At 39.6% G+C, this 24009-nt stretch overlaps 1 protein-coding gene across 4 annotated transcripts in view; it reads left to right on the top strand.

Moving 5' to 3' along the window:
- SMAD2 (SMAD family member 2) overlaps window positions 1–24009 on the top strand; it is a 49986-nt gene that overhangs the window by 20462 nt on the left and 5515 nt on the right. The window contains exons 3-11 of one of the 4 annotated variants that reach the window (XM_054651839.2): window positions 12925–13014; window positions 14153–14346; window positions 14826–14960; window positions 17989–18063; window positions 19002–19064; window positions 19674–19727; window positions 20792–21004; window positions 22758–22895; window positions 23048–23192. In XM_054651839.2, coding sequence (XP_054507814.1) covers window positions 12925–13014; window positions 14153–14346; window positions 14826–14960; window positions 17989–18063; window positions 19002–19064; window positions 19674–19727; window positions 20792–21004; window positions 22758–22895; window positions 23048–23192 — 1107 coding nt within the window. The remainder of the gene's footprint in view (window positions 1–12924; window positions 13015–14152; window positions 14347–14825; window positions 14961–17988; window positions 18064–19001; window positions 19065–19673; window positions 19728–20791; window positions 21005–22757; window positions 22896–23047; window positions 23193–24009) is intronic. The other 3 variants (XM_077171223.1, XM_077171222.1, XM_077171224.1) reach the window with 3 other exon arrangements.

Below are 24009 nucleotides of genomic sequence, written 5' to 3'. Positions count from 1 at the left end.
CGTAGAATCTTCACTCATAATTGTAGGTAGACAGGCCCCTTTTTCAGTGTTTGGTTTGTTCTTTTCTTGAGTAGTGGATAGAGAAAAGCCTGGTGCAAATGAAGCATACTCAGTTTAGCTTAAAAGCAGAATTTCAAAGTTATTGTTTAGTTCAGTTAGTGAGTTACCTCCCAGAACTGGTCTTTACTTCCCCTTAGTTTTGTGGAAGGCTTCAAGTTGAGTTCCTCTGATGCCTGAAATAATTTCAACTCATGCTGTAGTTTTGAAGGTTTGAACATGAAGAAAGGCTTATACCAACTGATGTTTGAATCTTGCAGCTTTGTGGCACAGAAGTTGTGTTTGAAATGGTTTTTGACTCAGGTGTTTGGCTGAAAAAGCCTTGTCTCTAGTAGACTACTCAAATGTTCATCTCATGGACTCCAACTACATTTTTCAGGAGTGGCTTCTGTACCTTACAGTGTTTGCATAACCTGCAGCAGCACAGCCTCCAGTCACCCAGGCTCATTGATAATTCTTTATTCTCTTTATGTCTTCTCCCACTTCTGCTGCAGTGGGAGGAACTTGAATATGAACTGAACAGCCATACCAGGGAAAGGAATTCACATGTGTCCATAACCATAAATTCCGCAAAACCAATAACAAAAATGCTTTTTCAGTTATTTTGCATTTTAATTTTGAATGTTCTGTTTGTCCCATGTACCTGTCTTGCAGATTGATATCTTGTCTAAACACAGTTAGTACCCAAAAATTTGCTGTCCACTGTATGTCTCAATTAGATGAATATAGGAGGAAAACAGAAGGGCTCTACCTAGTGCAAGCTGCATTAATGGCAGTCATTTAAAAAATTCTGTAATTCTGTTTGCTGATGGGAAGACATTTTACTGGAGTTGAGTGCTGATGTGTTTGTCGATCCTCTGGGAGCTCCTCAATGTTTTGGCAAACAACCACAGACATTCCAAGAAGGATTTAAGCAGCCTTCCTTCCAGCAAAATCCATGTATTTGTTAACTTAAATGTTAGTTTTCCTTGAGCCTTTGAAACACTCATCTTTTTGGCTGCCATAGGACAGAGGGAGAGAGCAGGGCAACTGCCACCTCAGCAGAGGGCAGGTGATGGTAGATCAGGGCTGACTTCTGGTAGGTGGAGTGAGGAAAAGAAACTGCTGGATGTCCTGGGAAAGTGTTTTACCTGTTAAGCAATTGGATGTGAGGCAAGAGCACTTGTGGGCACAGTCTTCAGATGCACGTTGGGGTGTGAATCATGAGCAAGATGTCGAAGACTTCAGGACGTGGCCAAGGTCTTAACACATCCTTTCTGCCTAAGCTCTAGTCAGCAAAGCTCAGGAAGTACCTTTCATTCTTATTCTAGAGGTCTCTCTTGCATATTCCAATTTTCTGATGACAGTATCTGCTGTAGGGTCCCATGTTCTCTTCTGGGCCTGAGGAGAGTACAGGCTTCTAGTCAGGCACCTTGGCTATTACCTTCTTGATTTTGTATTATGAAAAGCATATGAAGTAATATAATATCACAGCAAATATGCAAAGCGCATTTTAGAAATGTTTTATCTATTTATTCTATCTGAACAATGCAACTATTCAAGGCTTTTTATGGCTTCCTTGCTAGTTGTGAGTTTTCTTTATTTTTGTCATGAAGTATGGGCATTGTCAGTGTTGGTGAGGGCATTGTCAGACATAACTGTATCTTTTTGGCAAAAAGCGATGTCACAAGTACCATTCAGTTCTCAGCCTCAGTGTGTTGCTTGGGGAAGCTTTCTATAAGGCTCAAACTTTAACTTCATTTGAAATTCGTTATAGGAAACAATTATAATTTAGCTATATAATAGTTGGTATTTCTTTATGTTTTCATAAAGACAGTCTGTTGTTTGGGATATGGATCAAGGTCAGTGTATTCTCTGCTTCACCAGTTTTCTGCCAGGTGTGCATGGCTTGGGCTGCAGCAGGGATTGTGGTGGCTTCCCTGGATTGAGCATTTCATAGCATATAACCTCTGTTTTTCTTCTTGCCTTTCTGACATGGGTGTGTAATTCATAGGGGCTGTCCAGAGGAAAGTTCAGTTTGAAATGAGGTACTTGAAGATCCTGTAACTGTTGTTCCAAGAGTAATCTTTTTGCCAAGGTAACATCCTTTTTGAGGACTGTGGACAATTAACTTGAAGGGCTAATCTCTCCCCTTCACTGTCCCAAATACACAGTAGTTTGAGAAGATTAATCAAAACATCTCATGTTTTCTCAGCTGTCTATCAGCTGCAAACCAGCCCACGCAGGTGGTAGCATCAGCCACTCACCCACTTGGAGGATGATGGACTCCTCAAGAAAAATTACTTGACTTGGCCCTTGCTTGGTAGCTGTACCTGTTAGCTTGTGGGGAAATCTTTCACCACACCTACTGTGACTAACAGTGGTTAGAGAACTTGAGATAAAGGTCATTTTTTAATGTCTGTTGGGAGCATGATCTTCTGTGAGATTTGTCTGCTATTAACAAAACAATTTGTTGTGGATATATCAGCCAGTATTGGGATGGATAGGTCTTTATATACAGGTACTTTGTCCTTGGATATTTCTGATTTTCAGGTCTGTAAAGAATGATACAACATTAACCTGTGAAAATGCACTGGGTGTCATCATAACCCACTGCCTGATGTTATCACAGAGTAGTTTATGTTTCTAAAGATGTGAAACTGCAGCAGTTAGAAAACCTTTATTGGATATAATAGTGTAAAAAATAAAGCCATGTAGGAATTCCAAGTTACCATTTCAATAATGCATCTTAAAGCATAAACATCTATGTCTTCAGTGTTTGTAGGTTTATTGTTGGTTTTGTTGTGTGGGCTTTTTTCCTTTTTCCTTTTTTTAAAAATTTTTTCATTTGTTGTTGTTGTTGTTGGGTTAGTCTTTAGAGAGCTACCATTGTGAATGCTCTTGTACACTTCTCATCTTCAGTAGATACAGGGCATCTAGGAGTGACTGGTTTTGATGGCTGTTTTGGGACATGTGACTGGGGGCAGTTTTTCCATGCTTAGGTTCCTGTTATCTCCAGTTAGACTGCTTCAGTGTTTGTGAGATGCAGAGCTGCTGAAAGCTGTGTGGTGTTTGGTTGGGAGTGGGGAACTGCAGGGCAAGTTTCCCAGCAAAGCTGTTAGCTCATGATTTCCGTGGGCTGCTTTTGGATGCTCCACATCTTTGGTCTTTGAGCATAAGACTTGTGGCCAGCTCCCTGCTGAGTCTTGAAGGAGGCTGAGCTGCACTGCATGCCTTTTATTTCTCACCTCTATGTTGCTTGACCTTATCATTTAGAAATTTTCAGGCTCTACTCCCCACCTGCCTTTGAGCATAGCGTAGAAACTCCTTGATCAGATCTCTGTCTGAGCAGACCATATGGACAATGAGAAAAGAAAGGAATATTTTACTTCAGCTTGGTTTCCATGGCATCCTGGGAAAATTGCTCTTGAACTCTGAGGTTCTATCCTTCCAGGATCTCCTAGCATTGAGAGAAAAATAAAGGTAGCCCTGATTTTTGTTGACTGCTTTATTCTGTCTGACAGCATTGGGCTAGCATGTCAGGATTTGGGAGAAGGGAGGATAATAAAGTGCTTTGAAGAACCTTGTATCTGTATTTTTGCCTATGTAGGCGGTTTGTTGCACATGTGACCAGGAAGAAGTGTTCCTTTAGAAAAGGCAACAGAAGCATAGGCTGTTCATCAAGATCACTTGTTGGCCTGGCACTCAGCAGAACTAGAGAAAACCAGCTACTGGCCCTGGGCAGCTCAAATGCTGGGCTCTAACAGTATCTTCTGTACATCACGTTCCACTTTCGTGTCCCCTGTGGACATCCTTGAAGTTTTAATCTGAAGTAAATGGGAGTTATTCAGTGACTTTTTTTTCTTTTCCCACAGTGTTAGAGAGGTTAATTGCATCCTGTGCCTCCTGCTTTTCTGGCTATTTTGATGTGTTAATTTTTTTAGCATACATCTATTTATAAGGAAGGTTATTAAGTCATTTTCCTCAGTTCAGATGCTGCATTTTGTATTTGATGTGATGGTTTTGAATATACTTTATAAAGTTCTATGTAAACTTTATTTGTAAAAGCATTCTGAAAGATGAGAGGTTGTGTAATGGTTCCTGATTTATATTCCACTAAATATGCACATACATAAATGTATCTTTCTTGGCTGCGTGTAGTGTGTCTTGAACGTGCCTGTGGGGTGGGGGAAGGGAGGGAGAGAAGGTAGTGTTACAGTTTTCAGCAAGTATCTGTGTCTTCTGCTTGAAGCATAAAGGTCTGCTTTTGGATTCTAGGGAAGGAGGAAAAGTGATTTTTTTTTACATTTTTTTTTAGTAACTATGTAAGGCCAGTTGCTTAAATAAGTAAATCTAAGGGGTTAGAGACACTTGAGGAAGCACTCCTAGCTGTAGATGATCAGTGCCCAGCCCACACTTTTACTCTTGTTTTGCTGAGTTTGTGCTGAGAGAGAAATCTGTAATTTCAGTTGTGCAAGAAGATTAAGTCCAGGGCTTTGTAAGGCATTACTTTGTATCCTTTTCCTAGACTTGCCAGGCTCTATTTCTTCTGTGAAGGATGGGAGATTCTGGTGGCAAACCACCTGTAACTACCTAAACTATCCACCTATGGTTGTGTGTAAATACATGTAGATTTTCATCTACTCTGGTTGCTAGTACAGCCCTTTAACAGAACTTTTCTAGGGGTCTGCTTTTCTACCAGCTTCTATCACAGAATTGTCTCCATAGAAGAACCTTTGTCCAGCTCCTCTAAAGGGCAAGTGCCACCACAGAGTGGCGTAGATAATTTTCGAAAAGAATTCATACCTATGGATTTTATTGTGTGCTTGTTAACTTATTAGGTCATCCCTCTAGCCGGTGATTGGAAGAGAAATCATTATTTTATGCTGAATTACTGAAGCTTTATATTTTCTGTTGCAGGATAATGAGATCAGGACCTCTGTAACTTGATGTCATTGACAAGCAGGAACAAACCGCTGTAGCTCTGAGTCATTCCATTTGATGAATGTGTGTGCCTGGTTCTGTACACTTAAGTGAGCAGATGACATTATGTCACTGGAACATGAGATGCTGGAGATGCAAGACATTGATCAGTTCTGCAGGGATGCAAAATAATTCAAAGGAGGAGTATGGTAGATATGTCATGAAAGGAGCTTAGTGTTCATGTCCTTACTGCAGGTTGTTTTAGTCTTTCCTAAGTCAGCATAGTGCGAGTAACCTTTCCCCTGTCACCCCCAGCATGGGGAAAAGAAGCATAAGCAACATGCAGTAGCTGGGGCATTTAGGTCAACCAGACTGCATTTTAGTGGGTTTGTTCAGGCACTTAGTGATGCAGCTAGCTGAGGTGCTGCTTGGAAAGACTGTTAATATAGTTAGCATTACTCCTCTCTGGTTTGTAGGCATTTCAGGCTGTAATAGGAAAAAGTGCTAATTGTCAGTATACAGAAAGGACTATCAAATCAGAATATAAAAGCATATTTTCATAAAAACATGTTTTCATTTGAAACCCAGAATTAAGGAAACCATGATTGGGCAAGTTTGGTCAGAGCTGTCTGTGCTGAGTATAATACATGTATCTTTGTAAGCCAGTGAACTTTTTAAAATGCTGACTTAGTTTAATCTCTGTTACACTTAAGCGTTTTAATTCAGTTTTTCCTATTACTGGAGACTTTGAGGCCATTTCTGAACTAGCTCCAAAGGCTTGGTATATCTCCTCAGCTGTTCTTGAATCTCAGTTGCATCAGGAAGAAGGTAACTAATATGAGAGGAAGGATTCTCTTCTTCCATACATCAATTCACTGGTCCTTTTCTCAAAGGTAGAAACTGTGGAGTGTAATGGGCAGTGTGTTCACAGGAGTGCAGCTTCAGTGTAGCCACACCAGTGATAAACTGGAGGCCAAGTCGGTGTGGTGGTTACTGCCTTGGCTTCCTGCTCAATACATTGCTCTGAATTCTTGGATCTAAGACATTACATATAGCAAGATTGATTTATTTCTTTAAAAACAAAGGTACAGGTCTTGTATACAAGGTACAGATCTGGAGTTTGCAGACTTCAACCTGTTTTCTCTGGTAAATTTTACAGAGGCAGCCATGAGCAAAGCTAAAGCACTGGCATTGCCCATTCGTTATGAGAAAATGGGATTCCATAAGTCTAATGCCCATTTCTTACTGCTCTAACTCCAATTTGGATAGCTTGGTATAGCTCTTGAAGCAAATTTTCTGCCTCTTTTCTGCCTATTTGGCAAAATAACAAAGTCATAAGCCTAGTAAATGTTAGGCTAGTATAAAGGTGCCTGCATGCTTGTATAAGTAACTTCTCTAATTCAAGTGAAAAATTTGATCATTTTTGTCACTGTTGTATTTTTTTCTTGTTTAGTCTTTGAGTAAAAACAGTGAAAACCAACATCAGTCTTACTTCTGTAGGGAAGACTTTGTCTGAGAATTCTAGAATTGGAAAATAACTTTGATTCTCATCTCCCATTTTAAAAGAGATAAATGGAGTACTGTCAGAGATTGCTGAAATTATTTTTCATTTCGGCCACAGCTCCAGCACTACAAGTGCCTCAGAAAATGTAGGGGCAGACAAATTAGATTCAATGGGAGAAAGGCTCATGATTATAAGAAGCAGGAGAAAGGCAAATGGAGAAGATTGCCTTGAACATGAACTTGGCAGACTTGTTAGTGGCTGCAGATTCTGAAAGATGTGAAAGATTCAGGAAGGATATTAGGGGCTCCGTGTAATACTTCACAAATAAGCAAATTAAATGTCCAAGCCCATTTCTATCATGTTTTCTGTATAATGTGGGCTTTGACTAGCACAGGGCTATTTGCATTTCAGGTTTTCTTTGTCAGAATTCTAGTGTTACCACTTCAGGTAAAGAGGAGGCTGCCAACTGAACTCAGTGCCTTTTAGCTCCTTTAGAGCTGTTCCACCTTGCAAGACTTCGAAGAAAAAATGTGTAACTACAGTTACATATGAAATGTGACAATATTTAACAACTTCTTTATAGAGTTTGTGGTACTTCATATGTAAGTATCTTTGAAGTGGTTCTGTCTGCTTCCATCTGATGTTGTACTTGTTGCAAGCACTTAATTTAGTACAAAAAGTACCTTGAGCACACGGAGTTAGCAACACTGTAAATAGTGGTAGGATAGTTATTTGTTCATTCTGTTTCTCAGTAAAAATTTGTAATAAATTCATGATAGCAACAACTTGTAATATACCTGGATCAGCCCAAGCACTGTGTGTTATAGTTTTGGTGCACACCAAAACTATCACACACTGGGTACTGATTAAAATTCTGCTGGCTTCAGGTTTTTCAGCTATAGCCTCATATAAACCTCTGTAAAAATGAGTATTGTTGACAAGATCTCTCACCTTTATCCCTGTTTGTATCTCCTGCTTTGCAGATGCTCTTGGGGAAGGTGCAGGGATGCCTTGGAGGATGTGCAGTGCTGTGTGTAGACATGAGCTTGTTGATGCTGTGGCCATGAATATCTGGTCAATGCTTGCACATACTTGCTTGGATCTGCAAATCAGTACATCTGGCTTTTAACTGCATTGAGAAACTGATCCTAATTAAGCAGCCAATGTTGAGTACCAGTAGGCTTTAATAGTTGGCATCTGGACATGAGTGAGGGGATTGTGGATTGATCTGTGTATATACATCTCCAACTGCTGATGTTTCTCGTTACAATTACTGCTGCCACAAGCCGAGATGCAGAAGTCTTTTTATAGTCACCGAGATGAGGTTGTGCTGTCACAGGTCATCTTATCCTGTTCAGTGTTCTCCTGCATTGTCCTTTACCGCCTAAACATATCAAAATAGAAGAACTTGTTTTTGGGCAGTGTGTTCCAAGGTATAAGAGGTCCATGTATATTTTTGGACTCATGTAGATCAGTACAGTGCATTTCTTTAAACTATTTCATTAATGTAGGTTTTTTTTATTGGTATGGATTTTGATAGGGACAGTACTCCTATGGTTGAGATACACTGCCTTAAAATAATTTTATTGCTTACTCATGAGTGTAGCACAAACTGTTTTCTATGTTTATTTGTTGTGGGCAGATCAATAATTTATTTGTATTTGTACCAGGACTTGGTAGTGCAGTTTTTATAGTAGACTTACAATTAACTGTTATTTCACTAAGGTAGTGGAATAATGACTGGGAACATCATCTGTAGATAAGGCAATACAAATACTTGCAGATTATCTTCCATAGTTGGGGTTGTCCTGTGTCCACATGTTTCTTGTGTATGTCAGAGTTTTCTGTCTTACTGAATAAAGACAGTCAGATTTGGCATTTCGTGTGTGTAAAGCCTTGCTACAGCTCATTGCTGTGTAGGTAATTTCTTGCCCAGAGTACAGGTTTTTTGGAACTCAGATTTTCCTGTTAAAGGAAATGATGAAATGGAAGAAGTGAAGGCATACTGTGAACTGTTGCACACTGATAGCCACATTAAAGATTCTTCTTGCCAGAATTGCACAGTATCATATGAGATTGTATTCCTTATAAGCAGATAAAAAGTCAGGTTAAAACACCAGCTCTTACAACCCTTTCCATTCAGGGAAAGCTTCTGACAGAAGTAGCTTTGGTTCCACCATGTATAAACTTATCTGATCCTTTCTTTACCATATCAGCTCTAAAGAGTCCCAAACCCCAGTTGTCCCAGGTTTAGTGTGTAGCAGCTTAACCACATACCTGCTAGATTTGGTTTCCCTAAAAGTACTTGATCTGAAAGAGTGCTTCTTATTCCTTGTAAATATTTTTTTCAGCATTTCTTCTATCTCTGGGAAATAGTTTTCTCTTGTTAGACCTTCACATCACCTGGGAATCTGAGCTAGATTGGTGTTTATATCCCTGAAGTCCCTTATAATAAATTCACTTACTTGTGGGAACTGCAAAAGTAACAATCTTCTGTTGAAGCATGGAGTACTAAAGGCCACAGAACATGATGATTTGCTGTTGGGAGCTACTGTTGAAAAGTGTTGAAAAGATAAAAAACTAGCTTTTGTATTGTTGACCAAATGTTCGCTTGTTTCTGTCAACAAATTGTTTTAAGAACAGCAGTGAAAATGCTCTTTGGAATGAAAGTGTCCAGGAGAGAGGAAGTACATTAGCTTTGAACTTGTGTTTTGGAGTATATTTAAACACTGTCTGCACAGGAAACATTTGGGTACAGCGACACAGAAGCCAAATTATATTTTGAAAACAATGATGGCTTACCAGTGATACAGTGTACAGCGAGTTCAAAACCAAGCCCCTTGTTTGGTAAAATACAAAGCCTGAAGTGTCCTTCCAGGCTTCAGCTTGAGTGCTTACTGAAGGTGAAATGGTGATATGTTTTGGCTGCCTCCTTCCTAATAAATTAAACGTGCCTGGGAGCATTCCCAGGCACTGTCCAACTGGCTCAGGACTGCCTTGTCCATTCTCTTCAGCCCTCAGCTAGCAAAGCAGGGGAGCTGCATCTGAATTGTCCACTGTGAATGGGTCCCGATGGTGTGCGACTCACAAACCTGGGAATTGTGTGGGAGAACAATAATTGGCACAGCCTGGTGCTGGGGAATGTCCTAGCTGCTTTCTAGCATACATGATCATGTTCCAGGGCCTGGGAATATTTCCAGACAAGGCTTGACTTATGAGTACAGATGTTAGTACTTGATTCTCCTGAAAACTTTATGGACTAATGCATGGAAAGGACTCTGCATCACACAAGATTTTGGACGCTTCAGAAAGGTAGATTTAGTAGTGAGTGATTCCTGTTTGTTTTGAGGCAGTAATTCTGCACTACTAAAAATCTGTACCTCCTGTCTTACTTTCAGATGGTTTTACGGGTGGTAAAAACATCTTTCAGAATTCAGTCACCTTTCCAGCACCACCTTTCAGGGATGAGTAGACATGCCTGCCCTCTGTCAGGCAATGGCTTGTGTATGAATGAACATACTGTGGCCTTTCATGGAAGTACTGTGTATTGAAGTATGGTTTTTAGGGTTGTGAGGAATTTAGTTTTGATCTGGTGTGCGTGTGTGTGAATTTTAAGAGTCTTGATTTATTGCCTGGGTGATGTGGTGAGGGGACGGTCTTGCACCTTGTAGGCAATGGATCTTTTATGTCAGCAGGAAGTAGAGAAACCTCTTTATTTCTTTAGATGTTTCTTCCAGCAAACAGTAAAATCTTTGTTGAGCTGACTTCATTGATCATATGGAATGATTTCCTGCAGGCTCTTTCTTCTGTGTTTGATTGCGCATTACTGGAGTTTAAGTATAGTCCTGGTGTAGATGAAACTAAAACACTACTGCTAATCCCAACTCTAAGCAGATGTGCATCCCAGAGGATAGCACATCATGTAAACCAATGACTTTGGAGCAGTTTTGCTGCTCTGACTGATCACTTTTCTATGCTTCTTGGCTCGTCCTCCCTCCATGGTATTTTGAGCTTCATTCCAAGCTGTGGCTCTGTCACACAGTCCACTTCAGGATACTGTTTGTCTTTCTGTACGTTGTGGAATATGCTGTCAGCTTTAAATATTAATAGGGAGAAGAGGTTAGCAATATAAAATACTGTTCCTGTTCATCTTGTTTTGTCAAGGGCTATGAAATTTTACTTTTGCATGTGCTTATTAAAAGCCTTGCGAACCAAATGCATGGCAACGTCATGCTTACACCAGTGGTGCACCCCACAGTTTTGGGAATGTGTAATCTGTGTGACAGCTCCACAGTTTTGGAGCACTGCTTTGTATGAAGGATCCATTGCTCAAAGGTAGTGAGCTGTCAGAGCTCACTGTGTCAATTAATATGCAGCAGGCTTTGTGTCTGCTGATTGTTCTCCTAATTGCATGTAAAGATGATCTGTCTTAGCAGCAGTAGTGGTGCATATTTAAGGACACAGTACAGTGCAGAGGTGCTCCCTGGTGTCCGTGTGTCTTCAGGGCAGCTACTTCAATCCTTGCAAAGCTTCTGGCAACCCAGGGTTCTGACTGCATCTTAGGAATGTGGAAAAGAGAGGCTGCAGGCCTTGCTGATGCAGCCATGGGCAGGATCCCTCTTTGCCCACTCCTTTGGGAGAGCTGTGATGCTGCTTGAGATCTGGATGCAGCTTGTTTGGGATGGTTGGCTTTTCTGAAGAGCTGGATCTCTGCCAAAGAATGGGCCTTCATCTCTGGCTCTCTGCTGCTCTCTACAAGGCAAACTCATCTAGTACAGGGTTTTACTTGTACCTATAGTCAGTAATGTATCAAAAGGCCTTATTTTATTTAACATGTTTATTTGTGATAAAAGCAGGCTGTTGCCACCGACAGTTACACTCTCCTTTGTAGTGCTCATATAACTACAGTAAAGAGAAGTGATCTGACTGAAAAGTAACTTAAAACATACATTTTCAGCCATGTTTGTTCTCTGGTCAGATACCCAGTTTATTGATTTGGGTGGCTTCTCACTGGCATGCACGTTTCAGCCTCACTGGGATGGCATTAGAAATGAGGTGTGTGGTAGAGGCAAGAAGGAAACAAGACCCATTCATTGCCTTCACCAGCTGCCAACACTTAGGTTTTATTAAAAGTCACTGTGGAATTGAGGTGGTTGTCAGCCCTGACAGTAGTTTCAAGTCCAATGAAGTGCTGTCTGCTCTTTTGTTTTGTAATACTAATGAATTTTCCCTGTGTAATGAGAAGAAATAAAAACATCAGCTTCACTTTTGTTTTCTTAAGCACTCAATCCAAACTTGAGTGTATCAGCTAAACTTGGTAATTTAAATTTCAGTCACAGCACTTGTATTTAAAATCAGAAGTTTGGTGACCTTGGATTCTTCCTGTTGCAACTTTTCAGAGGCTGTTAATTTTAAAGGTAATACAGCAACCAGCCAACTTCAGGCTGCATAATTAGGAAGGAGAGATTTGCTTGTGAAACAAATTCTCTCCATTTCTGAAGTGAGAGTATATAAGTATGTTACTTATATAAAATAAAGTGTCTATTTTCAGTGGTCACTGAGCAAGTACGTTATAGAACTGAGCTTCATTTATGCTTCTGAAAGTCTGCTGCCTGTTTGCAATCCTATGCTGTTTTCTTGCTTTGTTTAAATTTGCCTCTGCTTTAGTTTGTGTCTATGACTGAATGTTCCTTTGTCTTTTCCATTGTGATCTGCTCCTTGAGCCAGTTTGGTAAAGGCTTAACTGCCTTTCCTTTTCTCCTGATTGATTTAGCAATTAATGATATGTGATAGTTGAATCTTAAGGTACTACACTGTAAAACATTCGGTTTTGTACACTGTGTGAAAGAATATTTAGCTGTTTAATCAAGGAGAGTACAGAAAACAGCTAATATCAGCTATAATGTGTTTTTCTTCAGAGTTTGAATTTGTTTTTCAGAATAGCAACAAATTAGTCTGTGCATGGAAAATGAGATTAATGCTGATGAATCAAGTGGTGATACTTGAACTTTAGATTGTGATATTCAGTTTTGGATACACATGGCCTTTGTTTGAAGTCTTAGGGCAGTTTATGTTTAGAAACAAACAAAAACAAAAAAACCCAAAACCAACCCAACCCAGAAACTGCCTTTTAAATTTGAATTTTGTAAAGAACTAGGCTGAGGAAGTTTTGCCTGTTTTAAGGAACATTGCAACTGTATCAATTACTTGAAACCTGAGAACTTGTTCACCTTTAAAAACATTTGTCATTTACCTTGAATCACTTGTTCCATTTTGATAGCCTCCTTCATATAGAAAATATAGCATGAGATGTCAGTTTAAATGCCAGTCTAACAGTGCTCTATCTTCTATGTGAAAGGAAGTATTCTGTACATTTTTCCATGTTTGACCTCATGGTGTTTTGAATAACCATGTTCCATATTCATATCAATTTTTTGTTTTTGTTTTCAATTTATGCACAGCACTTGCTCTGAAATTTGGGGACTGAGTACACCAAACACGATAGATCAGTGGGATACAGCAGGCCTTTACAGCTTCTCTGAACAAACCAGGTGAATATTCTGCCCTCTCTCGCATCATAAAAATCTTGTGGGAGGGATTGGCTTTGGAGGGTCTGTAATGGGATGCTTTAGCTGTAAAATAGACTAAAATGATTCCTAGGCCTCTCATGGTACAGCATTTTGAAGTATTTCCTTGCCAGTGTAGAAATCAGTATGTTCACAGCTGATGTTTTGACCAATGAAACTCTTAATTCTATTATTACTCCTTTTTCACGCCAGTGCTATTGAAAGAATGGGAAGACTTGTAAAATGCAAGCTCTAATGTGATTTGGTATTTATATTAACAAAATTGGAAAACTTAATTCTTTAGACCTAATCTTACAAAGTGTTTAAACTGCTTTGTATGCCACAAGCTTTCAGTTAAATCTTGCTAATTGGCTCAGATACGAGCTACTAAAGAATTGTTTGTAAATTCTTCAGTACTTAATGGTGGGCAAATTCTAAACAGGGTCTTTATTTTTTCATGTCACATTACTTGATTTGTGTATTGAGGTTTGTCTCCCATCCCATAACAATCATAACATCTGCATTTGTGTAAGCATATGCAGTCTGTCTTAAAACTAGCAAAACATTTTCAGCTGGTAGCAAGGCAGACGAAGTGAAGAAGATAAACTGTACAGCCCTTACAAGATGTGCATTCATGTGTTTTGTATTGCAGTTATACTGCCATGTGGATCACTTGGGCAGCTGACTGCTTATAGGCTTATTTGCAGTCCTGTGGGAGTTCTTATGCTTAAAACCATAAAGCATCCATGCCACAGCAAAGCCTTGAGGTGCCTTTAGCAGTGGAAGGGACCATTAAGTGTGTGATTTTATTTTTAACAACTGTTTTCTGCATTTAAAAAAAAAAAGTATATGAAGCAATCATTCTAAATACTGGGTTGTATGTAAGTGGCTTTTAATGAAGTCTAAATTCACTGGCACTAATTTGAGCAGCTCAAACATGAGTTGACATTGCTTGATACGATCACTTTCATTGCATTTGAAGCCTTTCAATTAGGGTGTAGATGTCAGTAGCAGAGTCAACGCACTGAATTCTGAGAATGAGCTGCCCATGTGTGTACTCTGTTGCTGGAGGGACCGAGGCAGCGCGCAGTCTGTAAATGCTTCTCCACATCTTTCCCTGCAGATCCCTCGATGGCCGCCTGCAGGTGTCTCACCGCAAGGGACTGCCACATGTCATTTACTGCCGCCTGTGGCGCTGGCCAGACCTGCACAGCCACCATGAACTTAAGGCAATTGAAAACTGTGAATATGCTTTTAATCTTAAAAAGGATGAAGTATGTGTAAACCCTTACCACTACCAGAGAGTGGAGACACCAGGTAGGAGGACTGCTTCTGGCTTTCTGTGTCAGCATCTGTTTGTGTTTATTCAGCGTAATGTTTTAAATGAAAAATGAGAGAAAGGTGATGTCCTCTCTTGATAGAAGTAAAAGATTCTTTTTGAGATCATATCCCTGAAAGTTTTTAATAGTAAAGGTACCGAAAAATCTTTACAAATGTGTTTATAAACACTTCCAGGACTGCTAGCAATTTCCAGCTGGCCAGGTGCAATTCAGACTGGATGGGACAGAAAAGTTGATTTACCTTTGCTAATGTGAAATGGTCTTATTTAAGGCACCTCAGGAATCATATCTCTTCCAGTAACTAGCTGTGCAAGTGTAGTATTAGCAGTGCTGAGTTTCAGGAGATTTCAAAACATCTGAAGAAGCTCTTAGATGTTTTAGATTTATTTTTTTAGTTTTAGCTCACAAAATTGTGTGTTTTGATTACCAGTGATTTTTTGAATTTTGCCTTTCCAGTTTTGCCTCCTGTGCTCGTGCCACGGCACACTGAGATCCTGACGGAGCTGCCACCTCTGGATGACTATACCCATTCCATTCCTGAGAACACTAACTTTCCAGCTGGGATTGAGCCACAGAGCAATTACATACCAGGTATTTTCTTAACTCCCACTCTAGACAGCATGTTCTGACACTGTGCCACTGGAACAAAGATGGTCATTTCATCCTTGTAAATGATCAAATTAATTGAAATATGCACCACTAAATCATATTTAGTTGATCTCATGTACTAGTTCCAGTGGAAATACCTAAACAGTGTTGTTTGCAGAACATGATCCTGCATGAAACTCTATTGCTGTCATTTCACAATAGCTGACTTGAGATTCAGAATGCTAATAAGTCCACAGTAGATCTTCACTTTCTGCTTTAAGCCTCTTTCATAAACATGCAAGGGGTTGCCAAATGCTGAGCATTTGAGATTGAGTAATAAACTGATGCTCAATCCCATCCTATGTAATATGTGGAGAAGACTTTTAAGTTGCAAAGCAGTGACTTAAATGTCTTGATCTGTAGTTCACGTCAGTAGTGGTCTGCTTTAGCTTTTTGTTACTGTTGTGTGCATATTGTTTTATCTTTCTGTATGAAAGAGCAACCTAACAATAATGAACTGTTAAAGAGCTTTTCCTCCCTCTCTTTTCCCCCTTTTCCACCCCAAAACAAACAATGCTAATCTGCTGCACCTGAAACCCTGTTACCCTCATTGAAACAAAATCAGTGACCTTTTTTTCCTGCCCCAACTTCCTGTTTCCTATCTCTTCAGGAAGTCGCATGGAATGTAAAACCAAGTGAAGCTGAAGTTTGCTCATAAATGTTTAATGCATTCATGTTACAAGCTGAAAATTCACATCTGGAGTCTCTGAAAGAATGAGATGACTGCCCCAAAACTCAAATATGTGCAATGTACAAGTTGTATTTACAGGTCTTAAGCAGAATGTTTCTTGTGTTTTCTTTAAATATATCCAAGAGTTGAAATGGATCAACAATCAATTAATTTGACCTTTCTGTTTTATTTTGGCCACATCTGTTTCCACCTTTATAGAGCAATTTAAGGCACTAGGAGTTGGTGTTGCTTTCTTAACTTGCTTATACTTTAACTCAAACTGAAGGCTTTTGGTAAGGTTTGCAAACATCTTACTGGAAAGCCACTTTCTGCAAATCAGTACTATGGAAATGAGCTAAAGTAGTTATTTGCAGGAAGTTTGCTCAAGGTGATTGTAGGCATTCACATGATCTTCAAATGTTTATGCAGGTAACCACACCTCCTTCTCTTTGTCACTGACACCCTCCTCCTGTGCTCATATTGTGGTATCTTACTTTATTTGACCTTTCTGACTTAATCTGGAATGCTTGGCTGGGTTCTGATAAGCCTTGTGTGCCTTGATAGCCTTTTTCAGAGAACCGTTTTCTTCAGTGCGAGGGCAGGCTCACATCTGGTAGGTTTGTACCCCAGACCTGTCTCAGTACTTGATCTGCAAGAGAGAAGGAGCAGGGTGGCCTTTGGGAGCTGCATGTTCCAGTTCAGGTTCTGGATGGGCTGAGCTGCATCATCCGCACTTCCGGCAGCACTCAAGCTCTAAATTTTCGGTGCCTCACCTAAGTGTTCATTTCCAGCTGTGTGGTGCTCAACCTCTGACCCTAAACTGCTAACAGTACTAGGTAGAGTAAATCTTCTGTGTTTGGGCAGAGACGAGACATGGAAAGCAATCTGTGCCAAAGAGCCTAGATTAGCAACTGGAAACAGGAGTCATGGGTTGGATTAGAAATGTGTATTGACCTTTTGCCACAGCTGTGGGCTTAGCTGTGGGTTTATGATTAGGAGAAGGGTGGAGTCCCCTTTATCACAATGTAAAAATCTTCAAAATGGATATGATTTTTGTTATCATATTTCTTACTAGTGATGATTTCCTTTAATTGTCCTTTTGAATTGAATTCTGTCATGTCTATACTTAGCACACAGAATGAATCAAAGATAAAATTCTCTTAGTTAATTTTAATTTAATCAACTGACTTAATCTAGTTTCCTCTCACTGGTTTCCTTCTGATCTCACAATATTGCAGTACATCTCAGACATGATGCTTGTTATAACTTTATTTTATTTCTTAAGCAAAACAGCTTTATCTTTAAATTTCTACTGTTTGGTAATAGTGTAATTAAAGGTGTTTAACCTCTGGAAGTTTCAGAGACAATGCTAAGGTGATTGTAGAGATAGTTAGCTTCAAACACTTTCAGTAAAGAAACACAGGTTTTGCCTATAAGATGTAGGAAAAGACATTTGCCCAGTTCAAAGAAATTTATTTCCTGAAAGGCAGTTGGTTAACTCGTTATCTGGATTACAAAGAACATCTCGAGTGGAGAAAAGGAACATGCATACTCTCCTGGGTTTTGAAGATATTTCAGAGGAATTAGACACAGTTTCTGGTATCAGAATGCTTCAAAGTTGGTACTGAATTTGCTTTGGTCTGTAAAATTCTGTCTTTAAAGAAAGCTAGTTAAAACAGTAGATTATAGTTTTAATAGAGCTTAGAAGTATTAGTGGTAACAGTAACAGAACTTGTGCAGTGTTTTAAGTTAATATAGTTATAAATTAGTCAAATCAGCTGTTGTGTATGGAAGAAATATGTATTTGGGGACTGAACTGAAAAACAACCTTTAAATCTAACAACTTCAGTAAGGTGTGGGAGGGTATCTGATCTGATGGTTATCCTACATGAAGACAGCTCACGTTATTTTTTTGTGGAAATCACCAGATGGTTTTTTTCATTTGTGATTCTACTAAATATGAAAGCTGTTGATCACAATTGCAAAATTGTTACTCGTTGTAGTGACAGCATCTTGTCTTAAATGGAACAAACAAGGATTCTGATATTTATATAACAAATTTCAGCAACTGACTGACATACAAAAGAAGAAACATTTTACATACCAATAAGGCAGGTAACATGTTTGAAGTCCTACTGTAAGGAAAAAGGGACAGCAAAATGGCATTCAGATTCAGTGTTCAGGTAGGTGTAACAGAGCTCATGAAGATGCCATGACAAAATGCACAAGACTTAGATCTTCCAGAAGTTTTCCTAGTCATTTTACAAATTGGTGGATTTTTCTTTTTTTTTTTTTTATAAGAAACACCTCCTCCAGGATATATCAGTGAAGATGGAGAAACAAGTGACCAGCAGCTGAACCAAAGCATGGATACAGGTAAAATTTATTTTTCATCACTTTCAAGGCTTTGTATTACTAGCTGGGATCCCTCTGCATGGGAGCATGAATTCAGCCCAAAAGATGATTGCAGTTTTCCTCTGTAAAAACTGGTGGTTTATGCCTAAAATACCACTTTCAGTCTTTAATGAACAAAGCAGTTTTTTGCCAGGGAAATGCTTCTAATACATTCTGTGACTTATTAAGTATATTACATTTGTTCTGTAACAGAAGCATACAAGTCTAATTAAGACTTGACCAGAAACCCTTAAAATAGATTTTAATAGCTAATTGGTTTCAACCATTCCCCAGCAAACAGGTTCATTGAAGCACAGTGTCTGTTGGCCTAAACAAGGTACAGACAGCCTGTGTTCTGAGAACCTGTCTCTAACTCTGACAAACTTACCACTTCTGCCATGTTTCAAATTAGTTCTTGTGTGGAAGGTTCTGTGGCAAAAGTAACGGCATTTGTGCCTTTTTATGTAGGGGTTTCTAGATAATGTGGTTAACCTTAGACTTGGACAAAGCACAGTTAATGTGCTGGGTAAGAACCTCCTGCTGTGTGTTGGCAGACTTGAGTGTGCTTGGTTAGCTAATGTTAGCAACCATTTTCAGTAAGTTGAAATCCGCTGCACCAGTTTCTGTAAGAACTGCAATATTTTCCCACTATGTGACAATAAATACCTTAATTAAAACAGCCTGACATCAGTGGTAACTGTAGGAATGTTTCTGGGAAAGCCTTTCTGTATTTTGCCACCTTGTGTGCAAATTATGTTGGAGAGTTCATGTTTTTATGAGTATTTAAATTCCTCCTTCTGGGAAAGAATTATTTCCTCAAATGAGGAAATCTAGCTTGCTCTTTTCTGGTGATCATAGAATCATAAATTATAGAATGGTTTGGGATAAAAGGGACCTTAGAGACCGTCTCTTTCCACCAGGGACACCTTCCACTACCCCAGGTTGCTCCCAGCCCTGTCCAGTTTGGCCTTGGACACTTCCAGGTATGGGGCAGTCACAGCTTCTCTGGGAAACCTGTGCCAGGGCCTCACCATCCTCAGCATAAAGATTTTTTTTCCCAATATCTAATCTAAATCTCTCCTCTTTCAGTTTGAAGACTTTCCCTCTTTTCCTGTCACTACCTGCTCTTGTAAACAATCCCTTTCCAACTTTCTTGAAGGCTCCCTTCAGATACTGGAAGGTCTTTTCCAAGATAACCCTTTTCCTTTGAGAACAGAGAGGCAATGTCTTGCTTGTCTCATCAACTCTTTCTTACCTGTTTTTTTACTGAATTTGGGAAATCACTACCTTCTCATCGGAGAAGTGCATAAATAACGTTGAGAGTGTGCACAAAGTGGCAGAGTTCTGCCAAATACAATGCTAAGTTAATCTTTATGGGGTCGGGGGGGGGGGGGGGGGAGGGGGGTGGTTACCCAGAGGTCTGGAAGATTGAATGAAATCCTAATTCAGAGTAACTGTGTGATATTCCAGAAAACTGACCTTTCTTACTCTGAAAAACTTCAGTGAAAACCTGATGTAGATAATGGTTATGCCTACTGGTCTGAAATAACAAAAAACATTTGCTCTGAAACCTGTCTGTCTTGCTTCAACAGGATCTCCAGCGGAGCTGTCTCCTAGTACTCTCTCTCCAGTTAATCATAGCCTGGGTAAGCTGGAAATACTTACAATTATTTCTCCATGTGTAGTGATTCTTCATTATATATGTAATTACTTTAAAAGTGAAAATGTGCTGTAAGAAATTAAGAGCTATATTAAGAGGTTACTGTTGTGTTGGCTTCCTGGTGTTAAGCATAATGGGGCTGGGTTAATCACTTGTTAACAATTACTCTATTTCTGTACCTGTTGAATTCATAGCAAAGAGAAGGAGTGGTATCTTTGTGTGTGCAGGAATTGCATTTATAAAATTAATAGTTTAAAAGGATGTTTGCCTCTCCGTGATGCTGCCCAGACTTGCTGTCTCCCTTGTGTGTGTGTTCTGCTGCTCTTCTCATGTACTGTTTCACCTGTAGCCACAGCACAGTAGTTGCTCCCACATTAGTAGCCCACCTGCTTTGATCCAGTGCTATTGCTGTGTGTCAAGTGCCGCAGGAAGATCAGATTGCCATGGGTTTGTTTAAGGAATGGTGACAGGATGTGACAGGAAAATGCAGAACGCTGAGTAAGTAATTAGGGTAGGTAAAAAGGGGAAGCAGTGAAGAAAAAAACCTGAAGATAGAGGGAAGAGTCTCTAATAGGGGACAATAAAGTAGCTTAGAACTACCTTTATCTAAAGGGAGAGTGTAATACAAAAGAACATGATTTTCATATTATTTTTTTTCCTTTGTGTTGTTCAGTGTTTGATAGTTTAATCTTTTCTTTAATGCTGCCAAAATGTTTGCAAGCTACAGAAAAGGCAACAGGAATGTCTCAACGTCTGGCGCTCAGAGCACCATTAGCTTAATCATTTTGCCGAGCAAAATGCAAGTACTGAACTAAATGAGCTGTGGTCAGATTAGATCATCCCTTCTTCCCCTCCTCCTTCCCTTGTGTGGAAGATTGAATTCCATTCTATTTACTGAAGTAGGTAAAAAGGACAGCAAGCAAAATATAGTTTGAATAGTTTGAGGAGACTACTGCTGTCATTTCTGGGAGAGACAAATAGCAGGGTAGATCAATCTACTTTCAGCCTCAAAAATCTGTGTTAAGTTTGGTTTTTAAAATTTTTTTTTAGACTTGCAACCAGTTACTTACTCGGAGCCTGCGTTTTGGTGTTCAATAGCATATTATGAGTTGAATCAAAGAGTGGGAGAAACCTTCCATGCGTCTCAGCCTTCCCTGACTGTAGATGGCTTTACAGATCCATCAAATTCAGAGCGATTTTGTCTAGGTCTGCTTTCCAATGTAAACAGAAATGCTACAGTGGAAATGACAAGGCGACATATAGGTAAAGATCTCTGATCTTTTAACTGTTTAATTTCATTTTGTTGGTTAAATTATCTGGAATGACCCAGGTAGGATGTGTGTTGGGTTCCTTTCACCCTTGTGCAGCCAGCCATCAGCCATATCTCTCAGGGCTTGTCAAGGATAGTTTGGTCTCACTGGCTGAGAACAGAAGTGGAAAGACACAGTCACTGCTTCTGAAGTTAGGAAGAAGCATGGCAGCTTCTGCTGCTGAAGCCAGTTTGAGCTGGGAAGAGATGTAGTGATGGCTGGAGCTGAAAGGAGCTGCCTTTCCTCACTCGGTAGCCCCATAGCTGGTGGCAGCTGCAGTCACACAGCTGTGACCCTCAGGGCAGCACAGGAGGAAGCCACTCTACTGTGTGGCACTCCAGTAGCTCACATTGCTGTTCTTGCCTTCTGGGAAATGATGGTGCACCAAAGCATGCCAGGGGGCAGATTTGTGGCTTCCAGCATCCTCAATGGACCACTCTGCCCTGGGCAGCATTTATATTCAGAATCGCTTGTAATTGAAATTTAAGCTTTAATTACAAAATATTCCCATGTTGCTTAGTTTACTGTAGTTTATAAAATGCAGAATGGACACTGATAGAATGAAATTCTGGATTCTTTTCTGAAATGGGGAAAGCTGCTATTGAGAACCCATTGTTTTGACATGATTAAGGTTTTCTTTGTAATGGTTAGTCAAGAATGCTGTTTTCCACAATGCAGTGTCTTGATTTCAGGTTCTTCAATAAACTACCTTCATTCTTTTTTTTTTTTTCTGGATACTTTCATTAGCAACATTTACAAGATTTTTGTTGGTGTTGTTGTTATTTTTACTTGCAGTAAAATTTCAACCTCTTCAGTAGAACTGACTCCTTTTATGCCAAGTCCAAATGCCAAATCCAGATGCTTGTCTAATAAAATTTTAGATGTGCAGAAACCCAGGCTGTGCTTGTGCTGACTGGTCAAAATGATCAATGAAGAGGAAAAGCAAAAATCTCATGAGCCCTTATTCTTTGATAGAGGGAGCTCACATTTTGTTTGAAAAATTGTTTTAATGAAAAAGGCAAATGGAAACTATGGCCTCTAAAGTATCTGTTAATTATAAATAGTTCTCTCTGGGAGATCATTTGCACATTATTTACTTTCTGCTAGAAATAAACCATGCAGATTTGTTTTCCACTCAGAGACAGAACAAAGTAACAATTGAAAGGTGGAAAATCGAGATTTTTTTTTTTCACAGTTTGTTGGGTTTTTTTTGTAATAGGGCTAAATGAAGTCATATTGTTTTTGTTAAAGCAGCACAGGACTATGCAGTGGGTTGTGAAATAATGTGGGTGTATGTAAGCAGAGAGTGTTGCAGTGGTGATCTTATGTTTTTTCTTTTGACCATAGTGGCCTGTGCTGCTTCACATACAATGCTTTAATATTAGCACAAGTTTTAATTCTGTTTTATGAACACTACTTCTGAACTTGGATTTGGTTACAAGCCATTATATGGCTAAAAAAGGCTCTTTAACTTTTGACCCAAAATTATTCTGCTTTTCCTTCATAAATTTTGCATTCATGGGAGAAAAATGCAATGTAATTGTTTTCTGCTCCTGCTACAGCTGTCAGCACAGCAGTGAGGTCGTGTAGATAATTGATTTCTGTTTGTGTTGTAAAGAAAAACCTTGGCCTTCTCTTAAAAATAAACTTCCTTGTTCCCTAATCTAGTCATACCACAACTGGAGTTCTTTTGAATTTTGCTACAGGCAGGGGAGTGCGTCTGTATTACATTGGCGGAGAGGTTTTTGCCGAGTGCCTGAGTGATAGCGCGATCTTCGTTCAGAGCCCCAACTGCAATCAAAGATACGGCTGGCATCCTGCAACTGTGTGCAAAATTCCTCCAGGTTAGTGGCCTACCAGAGGTCTCGGGTGAAAATACCCAGTGGAGGTGTTCACTGAGTGACATTTGCTTTCCTTTTTTGTAATTTCTTCATAGATTCAGGCTTCTGTGTAGCAAATGCAAGTGTATTCACTGACTCTTTTTGACTCTTTATAGGATGCAATCTAAAAATCTTTAATAACCAAGAATTTGCTGCTCTTCTGGCTCAATCTGTGAATCAGGGCTTTGAAGCAGTTTATCAGCTTACTAGAATGTGTACCATAAGAATGAGCTTTGTTAAAGGATGGGGGGCTGAATACAGGTAAGAAAAGAACCTCCTTTGTACTTAAATTTAGAGTTAATGGTTTTCATTTTTTCACTAGTATAGCATTTCTCTCTGGCTTGAAAGCCATTCATACAGACTTCTTGCTGCTATTGTGGATATGCTGTCTGCAAATTGAACCCATATTTTCCTTTTTTTCCCCCCTCAGCTATGGAACTGCTAAGTTACAAAGTCCATAAACTGATTTTAGTGTTGCATTGAAGCCAACTGTTGAGCAAGGAATGTCGTCAAAGTTCCGTTCCTTGCTCAGCCCTGCTGGCTTGCTGTGGTGAAATCCACGCCATCATCTCAAAGTTCCACAGTTTGTGCTGTGAGATTATTTGCTGTGTGTTAGACTTGCAGTCATTCTGGTCTCTGTCCTGCTCTGCCTGTAGCATGAGCTCCTTAGGCTGTGTTGCAGGATGGGGTTGGTGGTACCCAACGGAGAGACGGGCAGTGCCTCTTGCAGAATGGAACAGCTGGAGAGCATGCATCTAAGGGATGGCAAGTATTTTGGAACTTGCAGTGGAAAAAGCATTGCAGGAGTGAAATGATTGTGTTTATGTAGTAAAACTTCTAAAAACAGTTCTTTGAGTGGAAAGAAATAGCATTCTATCTGCTTTGGAATAGATTCCAATTGTGTTCTCTATTAGCACAAATGAAAAGTGGTAGTTGAGGACAGTGCCTGTTTTTAATGCAGTATGGAAATTCAAGAAGAAAAGGAATTGACTTCTAACTGAGCAGTTCTAAAGATTGCATTATTTTGGAGAGCTAGACCTGTGGTTTTAAACAAATCTCTTAAACCTCTCTAGAAATT

This window comes from Agelaius phoeniceus, chromosome Z, assembly GCF_051311805.1.
Source record: "Agelaius phoeniceus isolate bAgePho1 chromosome Z, bAgePho1.hap1, whole genome shotgun sequence".
Lineage (NCBI taxonomy): Eukaryota > Metazoa > Chordata > Aves > Passeriformes > Icteridae > Agelaius > Agelaius phoeniceus.
The sequence above is the reverse complement of the archived record's forward strand: the minus strand, read 5'-3'. Positions and strand labels throughout refer to the sequence as shown.